Source organism: Triticum urartu, chromosome 2 (assembly GCF_003073215.2).
Source record: "Triticum urartu cultivar G1812 chromosome 2, Tu2.1, whole genome shotgun sequence".
Taxonomy (NCBI): Eukaryota; Viridiplantae; Streptophyta; class Magnoliopsida; order Poales; family Poaceae; genus Triticum; species Triticum urartu.
Genome location: NC_053023.1, coordinates 649,989,867 through 650,015,379, shown reverse-complemented (window position 1 = coordinate 650,015,379; position 25,513 = coordinate 649,989,867). Strand labels below are relative to the sequence as shown.

At 43.3% G+C, this 25,513-nt stretch overlaps 1 protein-coding gene across 1 annotated transcript; it reads right to left on the bottom strand.

Annotated features, from left to right (window-relative positions):
* Positions 1-23,224: 23,224 nt before the first annotated feature.
* Positions 23,225-24,634, bottom strand: LOC125537661 (putative F-box/LRR-repeat protein At4g15060). Its single transcript, XM_048700979.1, has 2 exons — positions 23,531-24,634; positions 23,225-23,437 (listed from the first exon to the last, which is right to left on the bottom strand). Exons 1-2 carry the CDS (start codon positions 24,344-24,346, stop codon positions 23,225-23,227), a joined length of 1,029 nt encoding a protein of 342 aa, XP_048556936.1. The 5' UTR covers positions 24,347-24,634.
* Positions 24,635-25,513: the final 879 nt, after the last annotated feature.

The window sequence follows — 25,513 nt, the reverse complement described above, 5'->3', positions numbered from 1 at the left end:
GCAATGAGGGGCTAGTACTTAGCGCCACCAATGGACTCTTATGGCTAAGTGAAAGTTCTAAAGCTGCATAGTCTGATTGCCTAGTTCATTGTGCAAGACGCCTCCTACATCGGACCAAGACGTTGGATTAAGTGCTGTCATGCGTTCCCGAACACCCCCGTAATATTTACGTGGGGGCTGAAGCGGACGACTGGTAAACTTTCAGACATATAAACGGCTAAAATAGGAGGATAAACTACTCATAAAATGCATAATCATAAATATCATACACAATGAGTTCATTATACAACTCTTATAAACCATACCCAACTACTCAAAGTTGACATCCTTCGAACACTGCACCTCCACAATGCGGGCTCCCTCGAGGACCTCGTCAAATTACTCTCCGGCCGCCGGTGCTCTTTCCCTTTAGGTGGCCCTGCGGAAGCAATTTCGATGACCTTCATCTTTGCCCACTGCACCTTGACACGGGCAAAGTCCATCCGGGCACCTTCAATGCAAGACGACCGCTTGAGGGCATCGATCCGGGGAAGCGCCTCCACTAACCTCTCCAAGAGTCCGAAGTGACTATGAGGGATAGGATCGGCCGGCCACAAGCAAATTATAACATCCTTCATGGCCAGTCCGGACACCCTGTGCAGCTCGGACAACTGCTTCAGCTGGTCGCTCAGGGCCATGGGAAGTTCCGACACAAGGTACTGCGACCAGAATAACTTCTCCGTCGAGCTCCCCTCTTCGGCTCAAAAGAATGCGGTGGCATCCGCAATACTCCTCGGTAGATCAGCAAAGGCGCCTGGAGAACTCCAGACTCTGGTCAATAAAATATACCTCTTACTACTATATCTACTCTGCATGATAAAGGCCTTACCAGCCGCAATCTGCTTCGCCTCTTGTATCTCCTGGCGAGCACCCTTGGCATCAACCCGGGCCTCCTTCAGACTCTCAAGAGCTTTGGTGAATTCGGAGGCTTGCTCCAAACTCTTCTGCTCCAAGGACTCGCACCTTGCGATGGCGTCCTTGAGCTCCTACTCTATTTCCTCCACCCGCGCCTCGTGTTTTCGGCGGGTGGTTTGCTCTTCCTCTAGAGCCTTGGCCGCCTTGTCAGTGGCCAGCTTGCTCGCCTTTGCCCCCTTCTTGGCTTTGGCAACTGCGCTCTCGAGGGACTCGAGCTCTGCTGTGCCAACTGCGAGTATATTCATAACAGTCTTAGTCCGTTTCAAACTGACTACACATGAATATAATTTCCGGATATACTGAAATACCGCATACCTTGGGTTTCGTCGAACCGCTTGTTGGTCCGGTCGAGTTCCTCATCGGATAGCCGGAGCTTCTGATTGAGCTCGGCAATTTTCGCGGCCTGGGCAGCAGCCGCCAGCTTCGAAGCCTGTCAAATATAAAAAAAAGTGCATGATATACTTGTTAATGATCATCTGGTCAGATTGTTCTAATCTGGACGGAGTCTCAGGGGCTACTGTCTACACATGGGCATCGCCACACACATATATATACAGAATACTCATGAAGAATATTAAGCCGATTATCGCGAAGCCTATCAGTAGGCTGTGGAAGGCTTCGGTCAGTCCCCTTTTCGTGGACTGAACCTTCTCCATAGCCGCACGCATAAGGGTGCGGTGTTCCCCTATGATGGAGGCACGTTCCAGTGCATCCCGCCAGGTGTCAGCGGCCTCCGGATTGACATAGGTCACTGATGGAGCTCCTGCTCCTCCCTCCCTCTTTCGAAGGGGGGTGTTGGTCCGAACCTGGAGCCGAACTAGGCTCCGGAACGGTGTTCGGTGGAGGCCTGGACTGTTGAAGCCCCCACCCTCGGCGGTCATGGGGGTCGCCATGCCCTGCTGTGCAACATCCAGGTGTTGTCATTAGGCGCCTTCTGAAAGGTCTCGTCCGCCCCTCCCCGGCCAGGAGATGGTCTTTGGGATGACACCTTGGTGTCCTCCGTGGCAGGGGGTGAAAGGGCACGAGATGGTCTGTCACTCTCCACCTCCCCAGGGGTTAGAGAGTTCCCCGTTGAAGAAGAGGGGATCGGGATCTCGCGTGGAGGGCTAAAAAGCATAAAAGAAGTTGAGTATGACGAAGGCAGACCAAAGCGATAAATGAATGTGTAAGTTTCTAATACTTACGTTTCGGCCAGGGGCTTCTCCCTTTGGACCCACCCGGGCTGTGTTCGGACTCTGTGTCTGAACTATTCGAGAGGATCAGTCGCTCTTTCTTCGGCGTCGCCCCCTCCAGGCTCTCGGAGGATGTCCTTTTCCCCTCCTTGTCTTGAGGGGGGAGTCGCTCTCCTCTTCCTCATCATCCTCCTCCCCCTCTTCTTCGTCCTCGTCCTCCTCGTGGGAGGAGACGGGCTCGTCCTCTCCGGGCACAGCTTGCGGTGGGGTCCGTTCTTGGGCCCCTTGCTTTTCTTCTTGGCCTTCTTTTCCAATGGCTGAAACGGCACCGGAACCAGCATCTTCTCCAACTGAGGAGTGACTGTGTTTTTGGGTAGTGGAGCAGGACACTTAATCCGCTCTGACTTCTTGGTCCAGCCCTGTAACAAAAAATGGGTTGATGAGTTTGGCATAGATATAATATATACATATATTAGGCATGTCTTCGAAGGTATTGAATACTTACTGGAGAGGCCAGATACGCGACGTTGAGGCCGTTGTCTTCGGTCTCCATAGGCCCCAGCTGCTCTTCTGCGCCTTGAAGAGAAGTTTCCACATTCCATCGTGCGTGGTGCTGAGGAAGTACTATAGCGTCCGTGGATCCTCCATCTTGAATTCCCACATGGGGGAAGCCCGGTGCTGGCAGGGGAGAATGCGGCGGAAGAGCATGATCTGAACCCCGTTGGTTAGACCAACGTTCTTCCCCAACACATTGGTAATGCACGTCTGGGACCCCCAGTCGAGGCCCTTCACGTTCCAGGAGGTGAGCCTCATGGGGGTCCGGATGTGAACTCCGGAATGGCCGCCCAATTAGTGCGACGCGGCTCGGTGATATAGAGACACTCCTGTTGCCAGATCTTCATGGTCTCCATGAAGGCCCCCTTTGGCCAAGTGGTATTCGGCAGCTTGCTAATGATAGCTCTACCGTAGTCTGCGTGTTGCCCGTCGACCTCCTTTGGCTTCATGTTTAAGACCTTGAGCCAGTGGCCCAAGTGTGGGCGGACACGGAGGAGAGCGTCACACACGACTATGAATGCCGATATGTGGAGGAATGATTTCGGGGCTAGATCGTGGAAATCTAGCCCGTAGTAGTACATTAGTCCGCGGACGAACGGGTGGAGTGGAAAACCTAACCCTCTAAGGAAGTGGGGAAGGAAGATAGCCCGTTCGCCAGGCTCCGGAGTAGGAATGACTTGACCTTCAGGGGGAAGCCGGTTCTTGATATCGGCGACGAGGTACACCGCACTCCGGAGATTTGTTATCTCCTCTTGCGTCATGGAGGAGGTCTCCCACTTGCCTTTGGAGCCAGCTCCGGCCATGGTCGGAGTAGGTGGTGGTGGTGGTGAGAAAGACGGAGACTTTGCGGGCGCAGAGAGCTTGGGAGACTAGAAGGCTGAGGAGATGTGAAGGCGTGGGGAGGAAAGTGGGGGTCCCTTGCCATCTTATAGGCAGTGAAAATACCAACCGCCCCCCACTCATGCCTTGAATCTCACCTATTCCCGATGAAGGCATGCGCTGCAAACGGTTGGATTACCCAAATATCATTGATATGCAATCTCATATTAAGTGGGCATGATCTCTGTTTTGATAGGATATGCCAATGAGGTGTGGCCTCGAAACACGGAACGCAGGGCATGAAAACGGTTCAAAATGACAAAGGGTCAAGTCTGACGCTTCTTCGAAAGAGTTGTCAGTAAAAGACACTATTCTTATTTTTTATATATATCCTGCCTTCGCGGCTAAGGGTTGTGTTTATTGCGAAAAGCCGAATACAATTCTTTTACAGAGGGAAGCCGATGAGTATTCTTTAAGGAACAGCTTTGCAATGCCGAAGACAATCTGAGCGTCAAATATATCATCATTGAATACTGGTTTGGGGGCTATTGTGGGATTCCTGGACTAGGGGGTCCTCGGGCGTCCGGTCTATTGATGTGGACCGGAGTGATGGGCCGTCAAGATACAAGACAGAAGATTATCTCTCGTGTCCGGTAGGGACTATCACATGCGTGGATGGCAAGTATAGTTGTCCGGATATATTGTTCCTTTCTGTAAAACCAACTTTGTACAACCCTAAGCCCCTCCGGTGTCTATATAAACCGGAGGGTTAGATCGGAGGCAGGATCATAACATTGCTAGGCTAGCTATCTAGGGTAGATCAACTCTTGTAGCTCCTATACCCTTGAATATAATCAAGTAGGAGTAGGGTTTTACCTCCATCAAGAGGGCCCGACCCTGGGTAAACACTTTGTCCCTTCTCCATTGTTACTATTGATCCTCAGACGCACAGCTTGGGCACCCTACCCGAGATCTACCGGTTTTGACACCGACACTAGTAAGAGTGCTTCTTTTGATCCTAATGATATGCCTTTGTCCACTTTGATTGAGAATAGTAATGAATCCATGGATGTGAATTTTGTTGGTAGGAACAATTTTGGTAATAACGTGTATAGAGGCAATTCTAATCCTAGGTTGTTTCCTAGCAATTCCTCTAATAATTATGGTAATTCCTACAACAATTCTTATGGAAATTTTAATAAGATGCCCTCTGATTTTGATATTAGTGTTAAAGAATTTATGAGTTTGCAAAAGAATTTTAATGCTTTGATTGAAGAAAAATTTCTCAAGATTGATGATTTGGCTAGGAACGTGGATATAATTTCTCTTGATGTTGATTCTTTGAAAAAAGATCTATTCCACCTAGGCATGGTATCAGTGATTCTCTCAAAGCCATGAGAATTTCCATTGATGAGTGCAAAGAAAGAACCGCTAAGATGCGTCCTAAACAAGATCAGATTATAAAAGCGTGTTCTTCTAGTTTTCAAGAAAATAATGAGAAGATCTAAAAGTGATTTGTGTCACTCCCAATGAATCTTTGTTTTCCAATATAAATCTTGATAAATATGGGACTGGAGATGAGTCAACTTTAGTTAAAAGGCATCCCAATGATTTGGAGTTTTTAGATCTAGATGCAAAAATTGATAAAAGTGGGATTGGAGAGGTCAAGACTTTAACTAGCAATGAACCCACTCTTTTGGATTTCAAGGAATTTAATTATGATTATTGTTCTTTAATAGATTGTATTTCCTTGTTGGAATCCATGTTGAATTCTCCTCATGCTTATAATCAAAACAAAGCTTTTACTAAACATATCGTTGATGCTATGATGCAATCTTTTGAAGAAAAGCTTGAATTAGAAGTTTCTATCCCTAGAAAACTTTATGATGAATGGGAACCTAATATTAAGATTAATATTAAATATTATGAGTGCCATGCTTCGTGTGATTTGGGTGCTAGCGTTTCCACGATTCCAAAAACTTTGTGTGATGTGTTAGGTTTCCATGGATTTGATGATTGTTCTTTAAATTTGCATCTTGTGGATTACACTATTAAGAAACCTATGTGAAGGATTAGTGATGTTCTTATTGTTGCAAATAGGAATTATGTGACCGTAGATTTCATTATTCGTGATACAGATTTTAATCCTACATGTCCTATTATTCTTGGTAGACCTTTCCTTAGAACGATTGGTGCAATTATTGATATGAAAGATGGAAATATTAGATTCCAATTTCCGTTAAGGAAAGCATGGAACGCTTTCCTAGAAAGAGAATTAAATTTCCATATGAATCTATTATGAGAGCCACTTATGGATTGCATACCAAAGAGGACAATACCTACATCTATTTGTGTTTATGCCTAGCTAAGGGCGTTAAATAATAGCGCTTGTTGGGAGGCAACCCAATTTTATTTTTCTTCTTTACTTTTTGTTCCTGTTTAGTAATAAATAATTCATCTAGCCTCTCGTTAGATGTGGTTTTGTGTTTTAATTAGTGTCTGTGGCAAGTTAAACCTTTAGGATAGCTTACGGTGATGTTTGTGTTGATCCTGCTGAAAAAAAAGAAACTTTTGCGCTCAGTAAATAACTTCCAGGATTTTATTGAAACATGCATTTGATCTGACTCTTTTTTCTCTGGATTGTTGCACAAATTTCTCAGGTTGTCCTAATTTTTCAAAAAAATTGGATTTACAGAATTATTCGAGAGTTACACTACAGGCTGTTCTGTTTTTGACCGATTCTGTTTTCTATGTGTTGTTTGCTTATTTTGATGAATCTATGGGTAGTATCGGGGGGTATGAACCGTGGAAAAGTTGGAATATAGTAGATATTACACCAATATAAATAAATAATGAGTTTGCAACAGTACCTTAAAGTGGTGATTTATTTTCTTATACTAACAGAGCTTATGAGATTTTCTGTTGAGTTATGTGTTGTGAAGTTTCAAGTTTTGGGTAAGGATTTGATGGACTATGGAATAAGGAGTGGCAAGAGCCTAAGCTTGGGGTGCCCATGGCACCCCAAGGTATTATTCAAGGACAACCAAGATCCTAAGCTTGGGGATGCCCCGGAAGGCATCCCCTCTTTCATCTTCATCTGTCGGTAACTTTACTTGAGGCTATGTTTTTATTCACCACATGATATGTGTTTTGCTTGGAGCGTCTTGTATGATTTGAGTCTTTTGTTTTTTGTTTGACACAATCATCCTTGCTGTACACACCTTTTGAGAGAGACACGCATGAATTGTGATTTATTAGAATACTCTATGTGCTTCACTTATATATCTTTTGAGCTAGGCAATATTGATCTAGTACTTCACTTATATCTTTTTAGAGCATGGCGGTGGCTTTATTTTGTAGAAATTGATGAACTCTCATGCTTCACTTATATTATTTTGAGAGTCTTTATAACAGCATGGTAATTTTCTTTGGTTATAAATTTAGTCCTAATATGATAGGCATCCAAGAGGGATATAATAAAAACTTTCATATAAAGTGCATTGAATACTATGAGAAGTTTGATTCTTTATGATTGTTTTGAGATATGAAGATGGTGATAGTTGTGAATTTGAGAGATACTTTTGTTAAAGTTTGTGATTCCCATAGCATGCACGTATGGTGAACCGTTACGTGATGAAGTCAGAGCATCATTTATTTTTTGATTGCCTTCCTTTTGAGTGGCAGTCGGGGATGAGCGGTGGTCTTTTCCTACCAATCTATCCCCGTAGGAGCATGCGCATAGTACTTCATTTCGATAACTAATAGATTTTTGCAATAAGTATGTGAGTTCTTTATGATTAATGTTGAGTCCATGGATTATACGCACTCTCACCCTTCCACCATTGCTAGCCTCTCTTATGTCGCACAACTCCTCGCCGGTACCATACACCCACCATATACCTTCCTCAAAACAGCCACCATACCTACCTATTATGGCATTTCCAAAGCCATTCCGAGATATATTGCCATGCAACTTTCCATCGTTCCGTTTATTAATACACACTTCATCATTGTCATATTGCTTTGCATGATCATGTAGTTGACATAGTATTTGTGGAAAAGCCACCGTTCATAATTCTTTCATACATGTCACTCTTGAGTCATTGCACATCCCGGTACACTGCCGGAGGCATTAATATAGAGTCATATTTTGTTCTAAGTATTGAGTTGTAATTCTAGAGTTGTAAGTAAATAAGATATTCATTATTAGAGCATTGTCCCATGTGAGGAAAGGATGATGGAGGCTATGATTCCCCCACAAGTTGGGCTGAGACTCCGGAGGTAAAAATAAATAAATAAGGCCAAATAAAAAAAGGAGAAAGGCCAAAATAAAAAATGAGAGAAAAAGAGAGAAGGGGCAATGCTACTATCCTTTTACCACACTTGTGCTTTAAAGTAGCACCATGATCTTCATGATAGAGAGTCTCCTATGATATAACTTTGATATACTAGTGGGAATTTTTCATTATAGAACTTGGCTTGTATTTTCCAATGATGGGATTCCTCAAATTGCCCTAGGTCTTCGTGAGGAAGCAAGTCGGATGCACACCCACTTAGTTTCTTTTTGAGCTTTCATACACTTATCGCTCTAGTGCATCTGTTGCTTGGCAATCCCTACTCACTCACATTGATATCTATTGATGGGCATCTCCATAGCCCGTTGATACGCCTAGTTGATGTGAGACTATCTCCCTCTTTTTGTCTTCTTCACAACCACCATATTCTCTTCCACCATAGTGCCATATCCATGGCTCATGCTGATGTTTTGCGTGAAAGTTGAAAAAGTTTGAGAACATCAAAAGTATGAAACAATTGCTTGGCTTGTCATCAGGGTTGTGCATGTTTTAAATTTTGTGATGAAGATGGAGCATAGCCAGACTATATGATTTTGTAGGGATAGCTTTCTTTGGCCATGTTATTTTCAGATGACATGATTGCTTTATTAGTATGCTTGAAGTATTATTGTTTTTATGTCAATATTAAACTTTTGTTTGAGTCATACGGATCTGAACATTCATGCCACAATAAATAAGATTACATTGATACATATGTTAGGTAGCATTCAACATTAAAAAATTTGTTTTTATCATTTACCTACTCGAGGACGAGCAGGAATTAAGCTTGGGGATGCTTGATACGTCTCCAACGTATCTAGAATTTTTTATTGTTCCATGCTATTATATTATCTGTTTTGGATGTTTTTTGTGCATTATTATGCTATTTTATATTATTTTTGGGAATAACCTATTAACCTAGAGCCCAGTGCCAGTTTCTGTCTTTTGATTGTTTTAGAGTTTCGCAGAAAAGGAATACCAAGCGGAGTCCAAACGGAATAAAACTTTCGCGATGATCTTTCTTGGACCAGTAGCAAACCAGGAGACTTGGAGATGAAGTCGGAGGAGCCACGAGGCAGCCACAAGGGTGGAGGGCACGCCCCTTCCTTGTGGGCCCCTCGTGGGTCTCCTGACCTAATTCTTTCGCCCATATATACTCTTATACCCCAAAACTATCAGGGGGAGCCATGAAAACACTTTTCCACCGCCGCAACCTTCTGTACTCATGAGATCCCATCTAGGGGCCTTTTCCGGCGCCCTATCGAAGGGGGATTCGATCACGGAGGGCTTCTCAATCAACACCATCGCCCTTCTAATGAAGTGTGAGTAGTTTACAAGAGACCTACGGGTCCATAGCTAGTAGCTAGATGGCGTCTTCTCTCTCTCTCTCTCTGATTCTCAATACCATGTTCTCCTCGATTTTCTTGGAGATTTATATGATGTAGTACTCTTTTCTGGTGTGTTTGCCAAGATCCAATGAATTGTGGATTTACGATCAGATTATCTATGAATATTATTTGAATCTCCTCTGAATTCTTATATGCATGATTTGATATCTTTGCAAGTCTCTTCGAATTATCGGTTTAGTTTGGCCTACTAGATTGGTTTTTCTTGCAGTCGGAGAAGTGCTTAGCTTTGGATTCAATATTACGATATCCTTTCCCAGTGACGGTAGGGGCAGCAAGGCACGTATTGTATTGTTTCCATCGAGGATAAAAGGATGGGGTTTTCATCATATTGCTTGAGTTAATTCCTCTACATCACGTCATCTTAATTAATACGTTACTCCGTTCTTTATGAACTTAATACTCTAGATGCATGCTTGATAGCGGTCGATGTGTGGAGTAATAGTAGTAGATGCAGAATCGTTTCGTTCTACTTGACACGAACGTGATGCCTATGTTCATGATCATTGCCTTAGATATCGTCATAATTATGCGCTTTTCTATCAATTGCTCGGAAGTAATTTGTTCACCCACCGTACTATTTGCTATCTTGAGAGAAGCCACTAGTGAAACCCCGGGTCTCTTTTCCATCATATTAAATATCTTTTCCATCATATTAGTTTCCGATCTACTATTTTGCAATCTTTTACTTTCCGTTATATAAACCAAAACTACCAAAAATATTTACTTTTCTGTTTATCTATCTCTATAAGATCTCACTTTTGCAAGTAACCATGAAGGGATTGACAACCCCTTTATCGCGCTGGGCGCAAGTTTGTTTGATTGTTTGTGCAGGTATTCGGTGACTTGTGCATTGTCTCCTACTGGATTGATACCTTGCTTCTCAAACTGAGGGAAATACTTACTCTACCTTGCTGCATCACCCTTTCCTCTTCAAGGGAAAAACCAATGCAAGCTCAAGAGGTAGCAACGAGATTGAACTAGGTATGGAGATACGGACGATCTAATCTCGGGCAAGTAACATACCAAAAGATAAACGAAACTACATATGTTGTCATAAAGGTTCAACCGATAGAGATCTTCGTAGAATATGTAGGAACCAATATGGCCATCCAGTTCCCGCTATTGGTTATTGACTACAGAAGCATCTCAGTCATGTCTACATCATTCTCTAACCCGTAGGTTCCGCACGGTTAACGTTCGTTGACGATATAATATTTTATGAGTTATGTAACATAGTGACCGAATGTTGTTCGGAGTCTCGGATGAGATCACGGACATGAAGAGGAGCTCCAGGATGGTCCGTAGGTAAATATGGATATATAGGATGATACTATATATTTGGTCTCCGGAAAGGTTTCGGAGTGCACCGATTATTATCGGATCACCGGAAGGGGTTCCGGGAAGGCCACAGGAAGTTATTGGGCTTATTGGGACAACGATGGAAGCACACCCCCCACATCTAGGCCGCCGGCCCTTAAGGAAGGAAAGGGGGAGGGCTAGCCCCTGCTGCCTTCGCTTCCACATGAGAGAAAGGAAAGGGGGGCTCCCCTCCTGCCTTCTCTGCAAGCGTCAAGGAAGGAAGCGCGGGGGGGGGGGGGCAGGGCAGGAGCCCAGGGTGGCCTCCGGCCCTCTTGGGGGTGCCCTAGGCTGCGTCCCCTCCTCGCCCACCTATATATATGAGAGGAGGGACAAGGGAAACACTATTGGGGAACGTAGCATGCAATTTCAGAAAAATTCCTACGCTCACGCAAGATCTATCTAGGAGATGCATAGCAACGAGAGGGGGGAGACTGTGTCTATGTACCCAGTAGACCGGAAGCGGAAGAGTTTGACAATGCGGTTGATGTAGTCGGACTTCTTCTCGTTCCGACGGATCAACCACCGAACGTATGACACCTCCGAGCTCTGCACACGTTCGGCTCGATGATGTCCCTCGAACTCTTGATCCAGCAGAGTGTCGAGAAAGTAGATGAGTTTTGTCAGCACAATGGCGTGGTGTTGGTGATGGTGAAGTGATCCGCACAGGGCTTCGCCTAAGCACTACGCGAATATGACCGGAGGCGTAAACTGTGGAGGGGGCGCCGCACACGGCTAACAGATGTTGTTGTGTGTTCTAGGCGCCCCCTCCCCATGTATATATAGGTGGGAGAGGGAGGGGAGCGGCAGGGGGCGCCCCAAGTAGGAGGAATCCTACTTGGGCACTTCCCCCAATTTGGCCTCCCCGCTTCCTTATTCATCGGTGGGGAAAGGAAGGAGAAGGGAGGAGGGAAGGAAGAGGGAGGCCGAATCCCTCCCCTTCCTTTCTCTCTTCCCCTCTTTCCTTCCCCTAAGGTGCGGCCCATATGGGGGGCGCAACAGCCCCTGCTGGCTGCCGTGTGTTTCCCCTCTTGGCCCATTAGGCCCATATCTTTGCCGGGGGGGTGCCCGGAACCACATTCGGTGACCCGATATGTACCAGGTACCCTCCGGAACACTTCCTGTGTCCGAGTACCATCGTCCTTTATATCAATCTTTACCTCTCGACCATTTCGAGACTCCTCATCATATCCGTGATCTCATCCGGGACTCTGAACAACATTCGGTCACCAAATCACATAACTCATATAATACAAAATCGTCATCGAACGTTAAGCGTGCAGATCCTATGGGTTCAAGAACAATGTAGACATAACTAATGGCGGAACCTAGATGCTCATATTGGCTCCTACATATTCTACGAAGATCTTTATCGGTCGAACCATAATGACAACATACGTTATTCCCTTTTTCATCGGTACGTTACTTGCCCGAGATTCGATAGTCAGTATCTTGATACCTAGTTCAATCTCATTACCGGCAAGTCTCTTTACTCGTTCTGTAATACATCATCCTGCAACTAACTCATTAGTCACTTTGCTTGCAAGGCTTCTTATGATGTGTATTACCGAGAGGGCCCAGAGATACCTCTCCGATACTCGGAGTGACAAATCCTAATCTTGATCTCTGCCAACCCAACAAACACCTTCAGAGATACCTGTAGAGCATCTTTATAATAACCCAGTTACGTTGTGATGTTTGATAGCACACAAGTTATTCCTCTGGTATCTGGGAGTTGCATAATCTCATAGTCAAAGGACTATGTATATGACTTGAATAAAGCAATAGCAATAAATTTGAACGATCATAATGCTAAGCTAACGAATGGGTCTTGTCCATCACATCATTCTCCTAATGATGTGATACCATTTATCAAATGACAACAAATGTCTATGGTTAGGAAACTTAACCATCTTTGATCAACGAGCTAGTCTAGTAGAGGCTTACTAGGGACACGGTATTTTGTTTATGTATCCACACATGTATCAAGTTTCCGATTAATACAATTCTAGCATGAATAATAAAAATTTATCATGAAATAAGGAAATATAAAATAACAACTTTATTATTTCTTCTAGGGCATAATTCCTTCAGTCTCCCACTTGCACTAGAGTCAATAATCTAGTTCACATCGCCATGTAATTCAACACCAATAGTTTACATCGTCATGTGATTAACACCCATAGCTCACATCGCCATGTGACCAACACCCAAAGGATTTTCTAAAGTCAAGAATCTAGTTCACATTGTCATGTGATTAACACCCAAAGAGTACTAAGGTGTGATCATTTTTTCCATGTGAGAGAGGCTTAGTCAACGGGTCTGGCAGATTCAGATCCGTATGTATTTTGCAAATTTCTATGTCTACAATGCTCTGCATAGAGATACTCTGGCTAATTGCTCCCACGTTCAATACGTATCTAGCTTTAGATTAGAGTCATCTAGATCAGTGTCAAAGATTGCATCGACTTAACTCTTTATGACGAACTCTTTATCACCTACATAACCGAGAAATATTTCCTTAGTCATTTTAAGGTAACTAAGGATAATTTTGACTGCTATCTAGTTGTCTACGTTCTGGATACGGGGGTGCCCAGACCTGCCTGCCCGCGGCCCATGGTGTGGCTCCATCGACGGCCTGGTACGGCCCAGCTCCAGCATCAACAACTCAAGACCCTCACGAGGGGCCAAGCCTCGTAGGGCGGACGACACCAAGACCTCCAAGGGGATCGGCCTCCTCAGGCTGGCTCCCGAGGAGCGGAGATTTCTATGCAAGGTGCACCTCACGAGGCTCAGTTTATGCGAGCCATGACAACCAAGGCCACACAGGCGCCAGCGGGCGCAATGTACCAGTTTCCTCTTTGGTGCAAAGGAGGCAAGCAGCAGGCGCGGAGTCCCGAGGAATCAACCAAAGGTTACCATTCTAGTGAAACAAGACCAAGACCGCCAGGACGACAGGACAGAGGTCATCGCCGAGCCCACCGCAGCGTCACGAGCAGAGGCTTTTGCAGGCGAAGACCACTTTAGTTAGGATAGGATGTACTTCTTGTGTCCCTTCAAATCTGACCATTGTGGGATCCCTCCCCGCCAACATTTGGGAAGAGGACCAAGGTCACTATAAATAGGACCTAGCCACCACCAGAGAAGAGGGAAGCGGGATCAAATCCATTCCACCCTCACCATCTCACCAGCTCACTTGAGGTCAAGAACACCTCACCTCCTAAGGCTGTTCAACCAGTGTACTAGTTCATCCTCAGCCCCTCGAGGCAATCCACTACAAAGCTGGAGTAGGGTATTACACCGCAAGGTGGCCTGAACCAGGATAAACTGTTGTGTCTTTCTGTCTTTATTTCCCTTCGAGCTCGACGCGCTAGGTTGTGAGGTTTCGCGAGTAGCAGGCTGGGTAGGTTGAGATCTCTGCACGCACCCCAGAGTTCAAACCTCTCAAGGGTTTGCGGAACCCGAAATCCGACACCAGTGATCTACTCCTGGATCACTATATTACCCCCTTGCCAAACTCATGGCAAGGCACACATTTGGTCTGGTACACAGCATGGCATGCTTTATAGAACCTATGGCTGAGGCATAGGGAATGACTTCCATTCTCTCTCTATTTTTCTTCCTTGGTCGGGCTTTGAGTCTTACTCAACTTCATACCTTACAACTCAGGCAAGAACTCCTTTAACTGATCCATTTTGAACTCCTTCAAAATCTTATCATGGTATGTACTCATTGAAAGTCTTATGAGGCATCTTGATCTATCTCTATAGATCTTGATGCCCAATATGTAAGCAGCTTCACTGAGGTCTTTCATTGAAACAATTCTTATCCAAGTATCCTTTTATGCTATCCAAAAATTCTATATCATTTCCAATCAACAATGTGTCATCCACATATAATATCAGAAATGCTACAGAGCTCCCACTCACTTTCTTGTTAATACAAGCTTCACCGTATGTCTGTATAAAACCATATGCTTTGATCACCTCGTCAAAACGTATATTCCAACTCCAAGATGCTTGCACCAGTCCATAGATGGATGGCTGGAGCTTGCACACCTTGTTAGCACCTTTAGGATTGACAAAACCTTCTGGTTGCATCATATACAACTCTTCTTAGAGATACCTATTTAAGGAATGCAGTTTTGACATCCATTTGCCAGATTCGGATGGACTTAAGCATCGTTACGGGTGAGAAAGTCTCAGCGTAGTCAACTCCTTGAACTTGTCGAAATCCTTTTGCGACAAGTCGAGATTTATAGACAGTAACATTACCATCAGTGTCAGTCTTCTTCTTGAAGATCCATTTATTCTCTATGGGTCGCCAATCATCGGGCAAATCCACCAAAGTTCACACTTTGTTCTCATACATGGATCCTATCTCAGATTTCATGGCCTCAAGCCATTTATCAGAATCTAGGCTCATCAAAGCTTCTTCATAGTTCTTAGGTTTGTCATGGTCTAGTAACATGACTTCCAGAATAGGATTACTATACCACTCTGGTGTTGATCGTGTTCTGGTTGACCTACAAGGTTCCGTAGTAACTTGATGTGAAGTTTCATGATCATCATCATTAGCTTCCTCCCTAGTTGGTGTAGGCATCACGAGAACGGATTTCTCAGATGAGCTACTTTCCAAATTGAGAGAAGGTACAATTACCTCATCAAGTTCTACTTTCCGCCCACTCACTTCTTTCGAGAGAAACTCCTCTAGAAAGGTTCCATTCTTGGCAACAAAGATCTTGCCTTCGGATCTGTGGTAGAAGGTGTACCCAATTGTTTCCTTAGGGTATCCTATGAAGACGCACTTCTCCAATTTGGGTTCGAGCTTATCAGGCTGAAGCCTTTTAACATAAGTGTCACAACCCCAAACTTTAAGAAACAACCGCTTAGGTTTATTGCCAAACCACAGTTAATACAGTGTCGTCTCAACGGATTTAGACGGTGCCCTATTTAACGTGAATGCAGTTGTCTCTATTGCATAACCCCAAAACGATATTGGTAAATCAGTAAGAGAAATTATAGATTGCACCATATCTAATAAAGTACGGTTACGACGTTCGGACACACCATTACACTGTGGTGTTCCAGGTGGCGTGAGTTGTGAAACTATTCCACATTGTTTTAAATGAAGGACAAACTCATAACTCGAATATTCGCCTCCGTGATCATATCGTAGAAACTTTATTTTCTTGTTACGATGATCTACACTTCACTCTGAATTCTTTGAACTTTTCAAATATTTCAAACTGGTGTTTCATTAAGTAGATATACCCATATCTGCTCAAAGCATTTGTGAAGGTCAGAAAATAATGATACCCATCGCGTGCCTCAACACTCATCAGACCACATACATCGGTATGTATTATTTCCAATAAATCACTGGCTCACTCCATTACTCCGGAGAACGGAGTTTTAGTCATCTTGCCCATGAGGCATGGTTCGCAAGTATCAAATGATCCATAATCAAGTGATTCCAAAAAGCCCATCAGCATGGAGTTTCTTCATGCGCTTTACACCAATATGACCTAAACGGCAGTGCCATAAGTATGTTGCACTATCATTATCAACTTTGCATCTTTTGGCATCATTATTATGAATATATGTATCACTATGATCGAGATTTAATAAACCATTAACATTGGGTGTATGACCATAGAAGGTATTGTTCATGTAAATAGAATAACAATTGTTCTCTGCCTTAAATGAATAACCGTATTGCAATAAGCATGATCCTATCTTGTTCATGCTCAACGCAAACACCAAATAACATTTATTTAGGTTCAACACTAATCCCGAAAGTATAGCGAGTGTGCAATGATGATCATATCAATCTTGGAACCACTTCCAACACACATCATCACTTCACCCTCAACTAGTTTCCATTTATTCTGCAACTCCTATTTCGAGTTACTAATCTAAGCAACTGAACAGGTATCAAATACCCAGGGGATACTACGAGCACTAGTAAGGTACACATCAATAATATGTATATCAAATATACATTTGTTCACTTTGCCATGCTTCTTATCCACCAAATATTTGGGGTAGTTCCGCTTCTAGTGACCATTTCCTTTGTAGTAGAAGCACTTAGTTTCGGGCTTAGGTCCAGCTTTAGGCTTCTTCACGGGAGTGACAACTTGATTGCCATTCTTCTTGAAGTTCCCTTTCTTTCCCTTGCCCTTTTTCTTGAAACTAGTGGTCTTGTTAACCATCAACACTTGATGCTCTTTCTTGATTTCTACCTTTGCCGATTTCAGCATCGCAAAAAGCTCGGGAGTCATTTTCGTCATCCCCTGCATATTATAGTTCTTCAAAAAGTTCTAATAGCTTGGTGATAGTGACTAGAGAACTTTGTCAATCACTATCTTATCTAGAATATTAACTCCCACTTGATTCAGGTGATTGTCGTACCCAGACATTCTGAGCACATGCTCACTGGCTGAGCTATTCTCCTCTATCCTGTAGGCAAAGTACTTGTCAGAGGTCTCATACCTCTCGACATGGGCATGAGTCTGAAATACCAATTTCAGCTCTTGGAACATCTCATATGCTCCATGGCGTTCAAAACGTTTTTGAAGTCCCGGTTCTAAGCCGTAAAGCATGGTGTACTAAACTATCAAGTAGTCATCATATCGAGCTTGCCAAAACATTCATAATGTCTGCATCTACTCCTGCAATAGGTTTGTCACCTAGCGGTGCATTAAGGACATAATCCTTCTGTGCAGCAATGAGGATAATCCTAAGATCATGGACCCAGTCCGCATCATTGCTACTATCATCTTTCAACTTAGTTTTCTCTAGGAACATATCAAAAAACATAGGGGAGCTAGAACGCGAGCTATTGATCTACAACATAATTTGCAAATACTATCAGGACTAAGTTCATGATAAATTAAAGTTCAATTAATCATATTACTTAAGAACTTCCGCTTAGATAGACATCCCTCATGTCATCTAAATGATACGTGATCCAAATCAACTAAACCATGTCTGATCATCACGTGAGATGGAGTATTCATCAATGGTGAACATCTCTATGTTTTATCATATCTACTATATGATTCACGTTCGACCTTTCGGTCTCAAGTGTTCCGAGGCCATGTCTGTACATGCTAGGCTCGTCAAGTTTAACCCGAGTATTCTGCATGTGCAAAACTGTCTTGCACCCATTGTATGTGAACATAGATCCTATCACACCCGATCATCACGTGTGTCTCGGCACGAAGAACTGTCACAACGGTGCATACTCAGGGAGAACACTTATACCTTGAAATTTAGTTAAGGGATCATCTTATAAAGCTACCGCCGTACTAAGCAAAATAAGATGCATAAAAGATAAACATCACATGCAATCAGAATATGTGACATGATATGGCCATCATCATCTTGTGCTTTTGATCTCCATCTCCAAAGCATCATCATGATCTCCATCGTCACCAGCTCAACACCTTGATCTCCATCGTAGCGTCGTGGTCATCTCGCAACAATTGCTTCTACAACTATCGCTACTGCTTAGTCATAAAGTAAATCAATTACATGGCGTTTGCATTTCATACAATAAAGAGACAAGCATAAGGCTCCTGGAAGTTGCCGATAACTTTTACAAAACCTGATCATCTCATACAACAACGTATATCACATAATGTCTTGACCATATCACATCACAACATGCCCTACAAAAAAAGTTAGATGTCCTCTACTTTGTTGTTGCAAGTTTGACGTGGCTGCTATGGACTTCTAGCAAGAACCGTTCTTACCTACGGCATAAAAACCACAACGGTGATTTATCAAGTTTGCTGTTTTAACCTTCAACAAGGACGGGCCGCTGTCAAATTCGATTCAACTAAAGTAGGAGAAACAGACACCTACCAGCCACCATTATGCAAAACTAGTTGCATGTCTGTCGGTGGAACCGGTCTCATGAACGTGGTCATGTAAGGTTGGTCCGGGCCGCTTCATCCAACAATACCGCCGAATCAAAATAAGACGTTGGTGGTAAGTAGTATGACGATCACCTCCCACAACTCTTTGTGTTCTAATTGTGCATATCATCTATGGATAGACCTGGCTCGGATGCCACTGTTGTGGAACGTAGCATGCAATTTCAAAAAAAAATTCCTACGCTCACGCAAGATCTATCTAGGAGATGCATAGCAACGAGAGGGGGAGAGTGTGTCTACGTACCCTTGTAGACCGAAAGAGGAAGCGTACAACGCGGTTGATGTAGTCGAACCTCTTCTCGCTTCGACCGATCAAGCACCGAACGTACGACACCTCCTAGTTCTACACACGTTCGGCTCAATGACGTCCCTCAAACTCTTGATCCAGCAGAGTGTCGAGGAAGTAGATGAGTTCCGTCAACATGATGGCGTGGTGACGGTGATGGTGAAGTGATCCGCGCAGGGCTGCGCCTAAGCACTACGAGAATATGACCCGAGGCGTAAACTATGGAGGGGGGTGCCGCACACGGCAAACAGATGTTGTTGTGTGTTCTAGGCGCCCCCTCCCCATGTATAAATAGGTGGGAGAGGAAGGGGAGCAGCAGGGGCGCCCCAAGTAGGAGGAATCCTACTTGGGCGCCTCCCCCAATTCGGCCTCCCCCCTTCCATATTCACCGGAGGGGAAAGGAAGGAGGAGGGAGGAGGGAAGGAAGAGGGGGGCCAAATCCCTCCCCTTCCTTTCTTTCTTCCCCTCTTTCCTTCCCCTCAGGTGCGGCCCATATGGGGGGCGCAACAGCCCCTACTGGCTGCTGTGTTTCCCCTCTTGGCCCATTAGGCACATATCTTTGCCAAGGGGAGTGCCTGGAACCCCTTCCAGTGACCCGATATGTACCCGGTACCCTCAGGAACACTTCTGGTGTCCGAATACCATCATCCTATATATCAATCTTTACCTCTCGACCATTTCGAGACTCCTCATCATGTTCTTGATCTCGTCCGGGACTCCGAACAACATTTGGTCACCAAATCACCTAACTCATATAATACAAAATTGTCATCAAACATTAAGCGTGCCGACCCTACGGGTTCGAGAACTATGTAGACATGACCGAGACACCTCTCCGGTCAATAACCAATAGCGGAACCTGGATTCTCATATTGGCTCCTACATATTCTACAAAGATCTTTATCGGTCGAACCGTAATGACAACATATGTTATTCCCTTTGTCATCGATATGTTACTTGCCCGAGATTCGATCGTCGGTATCTTCATGCCTAGTTCAATCTCGTTATCGGAAAGTCTCTTTACATGTTCCGTAATACATCATCCCGCAACTAACTCATTAGTCACTTTGCTTACAAGGCTTCTTATGATGTGCATTACCGAGAGGGCCCAGAGATACCTCTCCGATACTCAGAGTGACAAATCCTAATCTTGATCTATGCCAACCCGACAAACACCTTTGGAGATTCCTCCAGTGCATCTTTATAATCACCCAGTTACGTTGTGACGTTTGATAGCACACAGGGTATTCCTCCAGTATCCGGGAGTTGCATAATCTCATAATCAAAGGAATATGTATATGGCATGAAGAAAGCAATAGCAATAAAATTATACATAACATCATTCTCCTAATGATGTGATCCCGTTTATCAAATGACAACACATGTCTATGGTTAGGAAACTTAACCATCTTCGATCAACGAGCTAGTCTAGTAGAGGCTTACTAGGGACACTGTATTTTGTCTATATATGTATCCACACATGTATCAAGTTTCCGGTTAATACAATTCTAGCATGAATAATAAAAATTAATCATGAAATAAGGAAATATAAAATAAAAACTTTATTATTGCCTCTAGGGTATATTTCCTTCAAACACACACCATGATCCCCAAGCCGTGTGCGGCGCCCGGTCTCCCTCTAGTTCTAGTTTCTCCTCCGTCCATATCCGTTGTGCTTGGCGAAGCCGTGCGGATAGTTTCACCAGCTCCGTCACCGTGCCGTCATGCTGCTGGAACTCATCTACAACTTCGCCTCTCTTGCTGGATCGAGAAGGCGAGGACGCCATTGAGTTGAACGTGTGCTGAACGCGGAGGTTCCGTACGTTTAGTACTTGATCGAGACAGATCATAAGGTGTACGACTACATCAACCGCATTGATAAACGCTTCCGCTTAGCGATCTACAAGGGTATGTAGATGCTCTCCCCCTTTCGTAGCTATGCATCTTCATGGATAGATCTTGCGTGTGCATAGAATTTTTTTGCTTTCCATGCAACGTTCCCCAACAAAAGAGACACAAGACAACCAGCAACGCGGTGACCATCGTTGGGCCTCCACCCTCCCCCGCCTTGATGTGCGACTAGCTAGAGCATGGCCTACTTGGAGAACAACAACATCATGGAGGTCGACGATGCCATGAAGGTGATCGTGAGCGCCAAATGTGCACAATACACCCTTACTGCCACTACCATCAAGCTTTGAGGGGCACCTGCGACGTGCTGGGAATGAAAGAATTCACTTGCCCACATGCGGGGTTTAATTCAAGATCAATGCAAACAAGTATTGCAGAGCTTTTGAACAATTAAATCATAGAAATGCAAGTGGCTCTAGAACATGTAAGTTCTTTCTTATTGCAATGTTCACTTGCCCACATGCGGGGTTTGATGTTTGCTACCTATGTTGCGTATCTATTGCATAGATCTTTGGCATTCTTAGGGGGGAGGGTGGAGGGCATTCCATTTGGTTCATTGTTACCAATTGCTCAGCATGTGCCCCAAGTGACAAACTCATGTAGCATCCCTCAAGAACTCAAGTGCTTCCACAGAGAAGCAAAATTTGGATGGTGATGTTTGAAATATTGAATTTGAATTGTCTTTGAATTATATGTGCTGTAATATTTATATTTGAATATTGTGATCCAAGACAAATATGAAGTATATAGATGTTGTAGAAGAAGAGACAAACTAGAAGAACAAATTTGGTTGATGGCTCTCAGATGCATATATGGGGGGTGACAATTTTTTTTTGAGAATATATGGGGGTGACAGATGAGTAGAACCCTTGGAGATGATCTAAGGTGCACTATCAGCTACTATATACTTGTCTGGTCCAATCTCCATTTACATTACAATTATGCCCTAATTTAGCCAATTTACTAATAAAAATGTACACACTTTATTTTTGCAATGAGCATAGTAAACCAGTACCATCGCAAAAAAAGCATAGTAAAGCAGTAGTTTCAATAGATCAATCCTTCGTGCACACAATTGCAATTGCAAGAAACATGCCAAGCGTGTAGATCCAGTGTATGTTTTTAGACGATGGGAGGATCATCCTCCCGGCCTCTACATCCTGCAATGCTGCAAGATGCACACATTCAAAAGGTAGATGTGTCACACACTCCAATTTGCGGTGGACATAAGCGGCATTCAGTGTGAAACCTTAGCTTATATATTCCAAAACCATGTGAACAACCCATGACCATGGAGACAGACTTCAGAAGAGAAGCAGAATATAAGGTTGTCCCGGTAAATCCTTGTAAGAGTAAAGAGTAGTAGTTGATCAGCATTCAGCTGTAGACACCCATTTCTCGACCAAGCAGGACCTGAAGAACAAACAAATAAAAAAAATATGAAATACAAACAATCTCTCAAGAACAAACAAATAAACAAAAGCTCTTAAAACTTCATAATAACACATATGCTGTAACCAGTATCCAGAGTCATCTTATTTAAATGTGGCACCATCTGTGCCGTTCATCTAGTCTTAACAAACAGACTATAAAGGTACACATACTCGTATCGTATGACTTGCTTGTGAGCACCTTCCTCCGGGTATCAGTCACCGTCTCAATTCATTAAACCGACATAAAGATGCAGGCAATTCAGATACTTCTTTCCCTTTTCACAGAATTTCAAGGACGCCTCTGAACTCGTTGTTCCTCCAAAGTTTAGTCCTGGCCGTTATCCTGCCTTGATATATCTGTTTTTCTGCTACCACCAGAGGTGGAATGTATGACTTGTTTCTCACCACAGGATCTATGACCATACACTTGAGAGAAGTCGCATTCCGAAGCAGATAGAGTGCTAGCTCAAGCTGACCATGCAAACCGTAAAACCCGGTCATTCGGATAGTCTTCAGATGACTGTGCGGATGAGGCAGGGAGGTATCCTCAATTGTTTGCAAGACAGGAATTGTCAAGTTAAGATAACACATCTGCATGATTTTTTTTGTGATGTATAATTAACAGATTTTTCAAAAAAAAAACATAGTGTGGATTTTTTTCAAAAAAATATAGAGTGGAAAAATAGTTGCTTGTTATCATATCTCATATTTTTGCAAGAATATAACAATGCACAAAATGTTATGCGGAAAACGGGTTTTCTTTGGTGGTGCCTTTTAAGACTTTCTTGGTGCATCTGCACCAGGAGTTTAAACAAAATTATAAAGTAGCACCTCCAAGGTCTGAAAGTCCTGAGCTATGAGTTTAAACAAAATGATAGATATATATATTGTTGAACTATTTATATAAATTTACAAAGTATAGTGAAAAGCATATGTCAGTTTTTTGGGTGCATCACACAAATGGATATATTTCTTCCCACCAAAATTTGGATGTGCATCTACATCTATGAACTTTATTCACATTTTTTCAACCTACCTTTTCGTTTTTTTTTACTAAATGTATCCAAGTTCATGTTTGCATTTTGCATGGTAATATGAGAACACACTTACATGGAGTACCAACTCTTCCAAAAAGGGGGCTAGCTTCAAAATGTAAGCCAAACGAAGAATTCCACCAGTAGTTTCTGGCCACCCAGAAATATCTATATTCAAGATCAAATGTCTCAGATTGGTAAGTCTGGTAGGATTTTTCACAAACCCCAGCACCTGTAACATTAGCAAATGGAAAATGTGAGACAAACAATGACCTCCTCGTACAGCATAAAGAAATGGAAGCAAAACCATGAAGGCAGAACAGACCTCGGTGTTAATTTTGAAGTTTATGGAGAGAGACTGCACATGTGAAAGAGCATTGACAAGATCAGTGAAGACATAATTGAAACAGTCGGAGGACGAAAACAAACCAATCGTCGCCTCTGAAATTATCAGAGGTTCACCAAGCATGATAGGTATAGCATGATCGTTGAACATGAAGGTGACAAGGTTTGGAGCCCGGATTTCTAACTTCAGTAGGAAAGAGAACTGCACGCATAGATAATGCAGCTGGCTTAGTTCCTGCGCTATGCTTAGCCCAGCCATTCTGCATCTGGTGATGCTTAGCCACTCAAGAACAGCACATACTGGGAGCAAGCACGAGAATTCCCCTGTGATGGTCACCATATGCAGAGAGAGTTTCTTAAGGTTCGCAAATCCGCAGAGATCAGGGAGTGGCGTTAAATAGACGAACCCTAGACGAAGAGACTTGACACAAGAACCACTACTGGCATCAAAAAGATGGAGTGGGAAGGTGTACATGTCATCCGTGTCGGTACTACTAACTTTCATTCCTGGACATAAATCAAGAACCAAATGTTTTGTTCTTGATGCGACAGAAAAGTTGACCCATCTATCAATGTGAGCCTTGTGCCTTTTCCGAAGCGCGAACTTGACCACAAACTTATTCAGGCTAGCTGATTGTAGCTGCCGCAGGATGCTGTTGATACGCCTGACGAACCTTGTCTTCGAGGTTTTTTGGCGGCCTAACATGGCATTGCTGCTGCGCATTGTGGCTCTGGTGAACACTAGTTTTGGGCAGCATTTCCAAAGCCGCTCCCACTTCCTAGACAGTATGCTCATCCGTACAGCTTCTTTCAGTGTCAATCGTGACAGTATGCAGCGTAAAACATCCTGCAGAAGATGCAAAATTAACTCGACAGAATTCCTCAGTGTGTTTTAACCCACCAGGCGTATGCGTGTGTGCCACACAGACAAATCATGAATTTTTTTACAGGGTGTAGAGGGCTAAGCAATTTACTTACAAGAGGTAGATGGTGAAGCTGAAGGTCCTTGGACCTTGTCAGCTTAATAGTTTTTTCCACACATTCTTCAGTGTTTGGTCCCTTCTTAGGAGCCATGGACGCACTCTTTTTCAGCATCAAAGTAACATTACCAGATCTGTTAAATTAATGTTGTATAAGAAAGCCAATTGATAAAGGAGGTCTGGCATGATTCTACATCATTCATTTTCGCATAACTATTGGATCCATCTGAGCATCTGTTGCATCTATTACCATGTAATACTTTTCTGCTTGTGGATGGTCAAATGTTCATAAAACATCACAAGAGGCTGGCTGGATGATTCTACGTGGTTAGCATCGTACAGTTTTGTAGAGTATCTCTGGTATTTTCTAAACTGACTGTGTTAGAAACTTAGAATACAGGTGGTAACTATGAGGAACAGCCAATAATGGGTTAAACTTCGGCTTCAAGTTTTCAAGTACGCTGCAGTAAACTGCATTCGTAGTTAGCTTTCAGAAGAAGAAAAAAAACACCAGGAGGACAGAACTAGTAAATGCTAAAGGCAGAAACATTGCTTTGATCATGAATCGTGATTTCTTAACAGAAATCTCCCATCCCGCCATATGCAACTAGTCTCAAATCCTTTCAAATGCTATAAAATTGTACTGAAAATCCAAATTACGGAACTACGAAGCAGATCATGTGAATCTCACATTACCACCATAGTTACATACTACCATATATTGTGTGAATGTGGATAATTTACACAGTTATGAAATAATACATCAAGTATCTTCTACATATTATTCTAGTATTCCCTCCGTCCTGAATTAGTTGTCTTAGATTTATTTAGATACGGCTGTATCTAAACACGTTTTAGTGTTAGGTACATCATTATCTAGACAAATCTAATAAGACAACTAATTTGGGACAGAGGGGATACATAACAATTAATATGATCATGTTTTCATCCCGTTCCTACCATGGAAACAAAAGGTTGACAGA

Excerpts from the sequence above, each read along its gene's own strand:
- LOC125537661 (XM_048700979.1), bottom strand. The coding sequence starts at position 24,346 with ATGAGCATACTGTCTAGGAAGTGGGAGCGGCTTTGGAAATGCTGCCCA. Across the intron at positions 23,438-23,530 it reads ACTTCAAAATTAACACCGAG|GTGCTGGGGTTTGTGAAAAA; the intron begins GTCTGTTCTGCC and ends CTAATGTTACAG.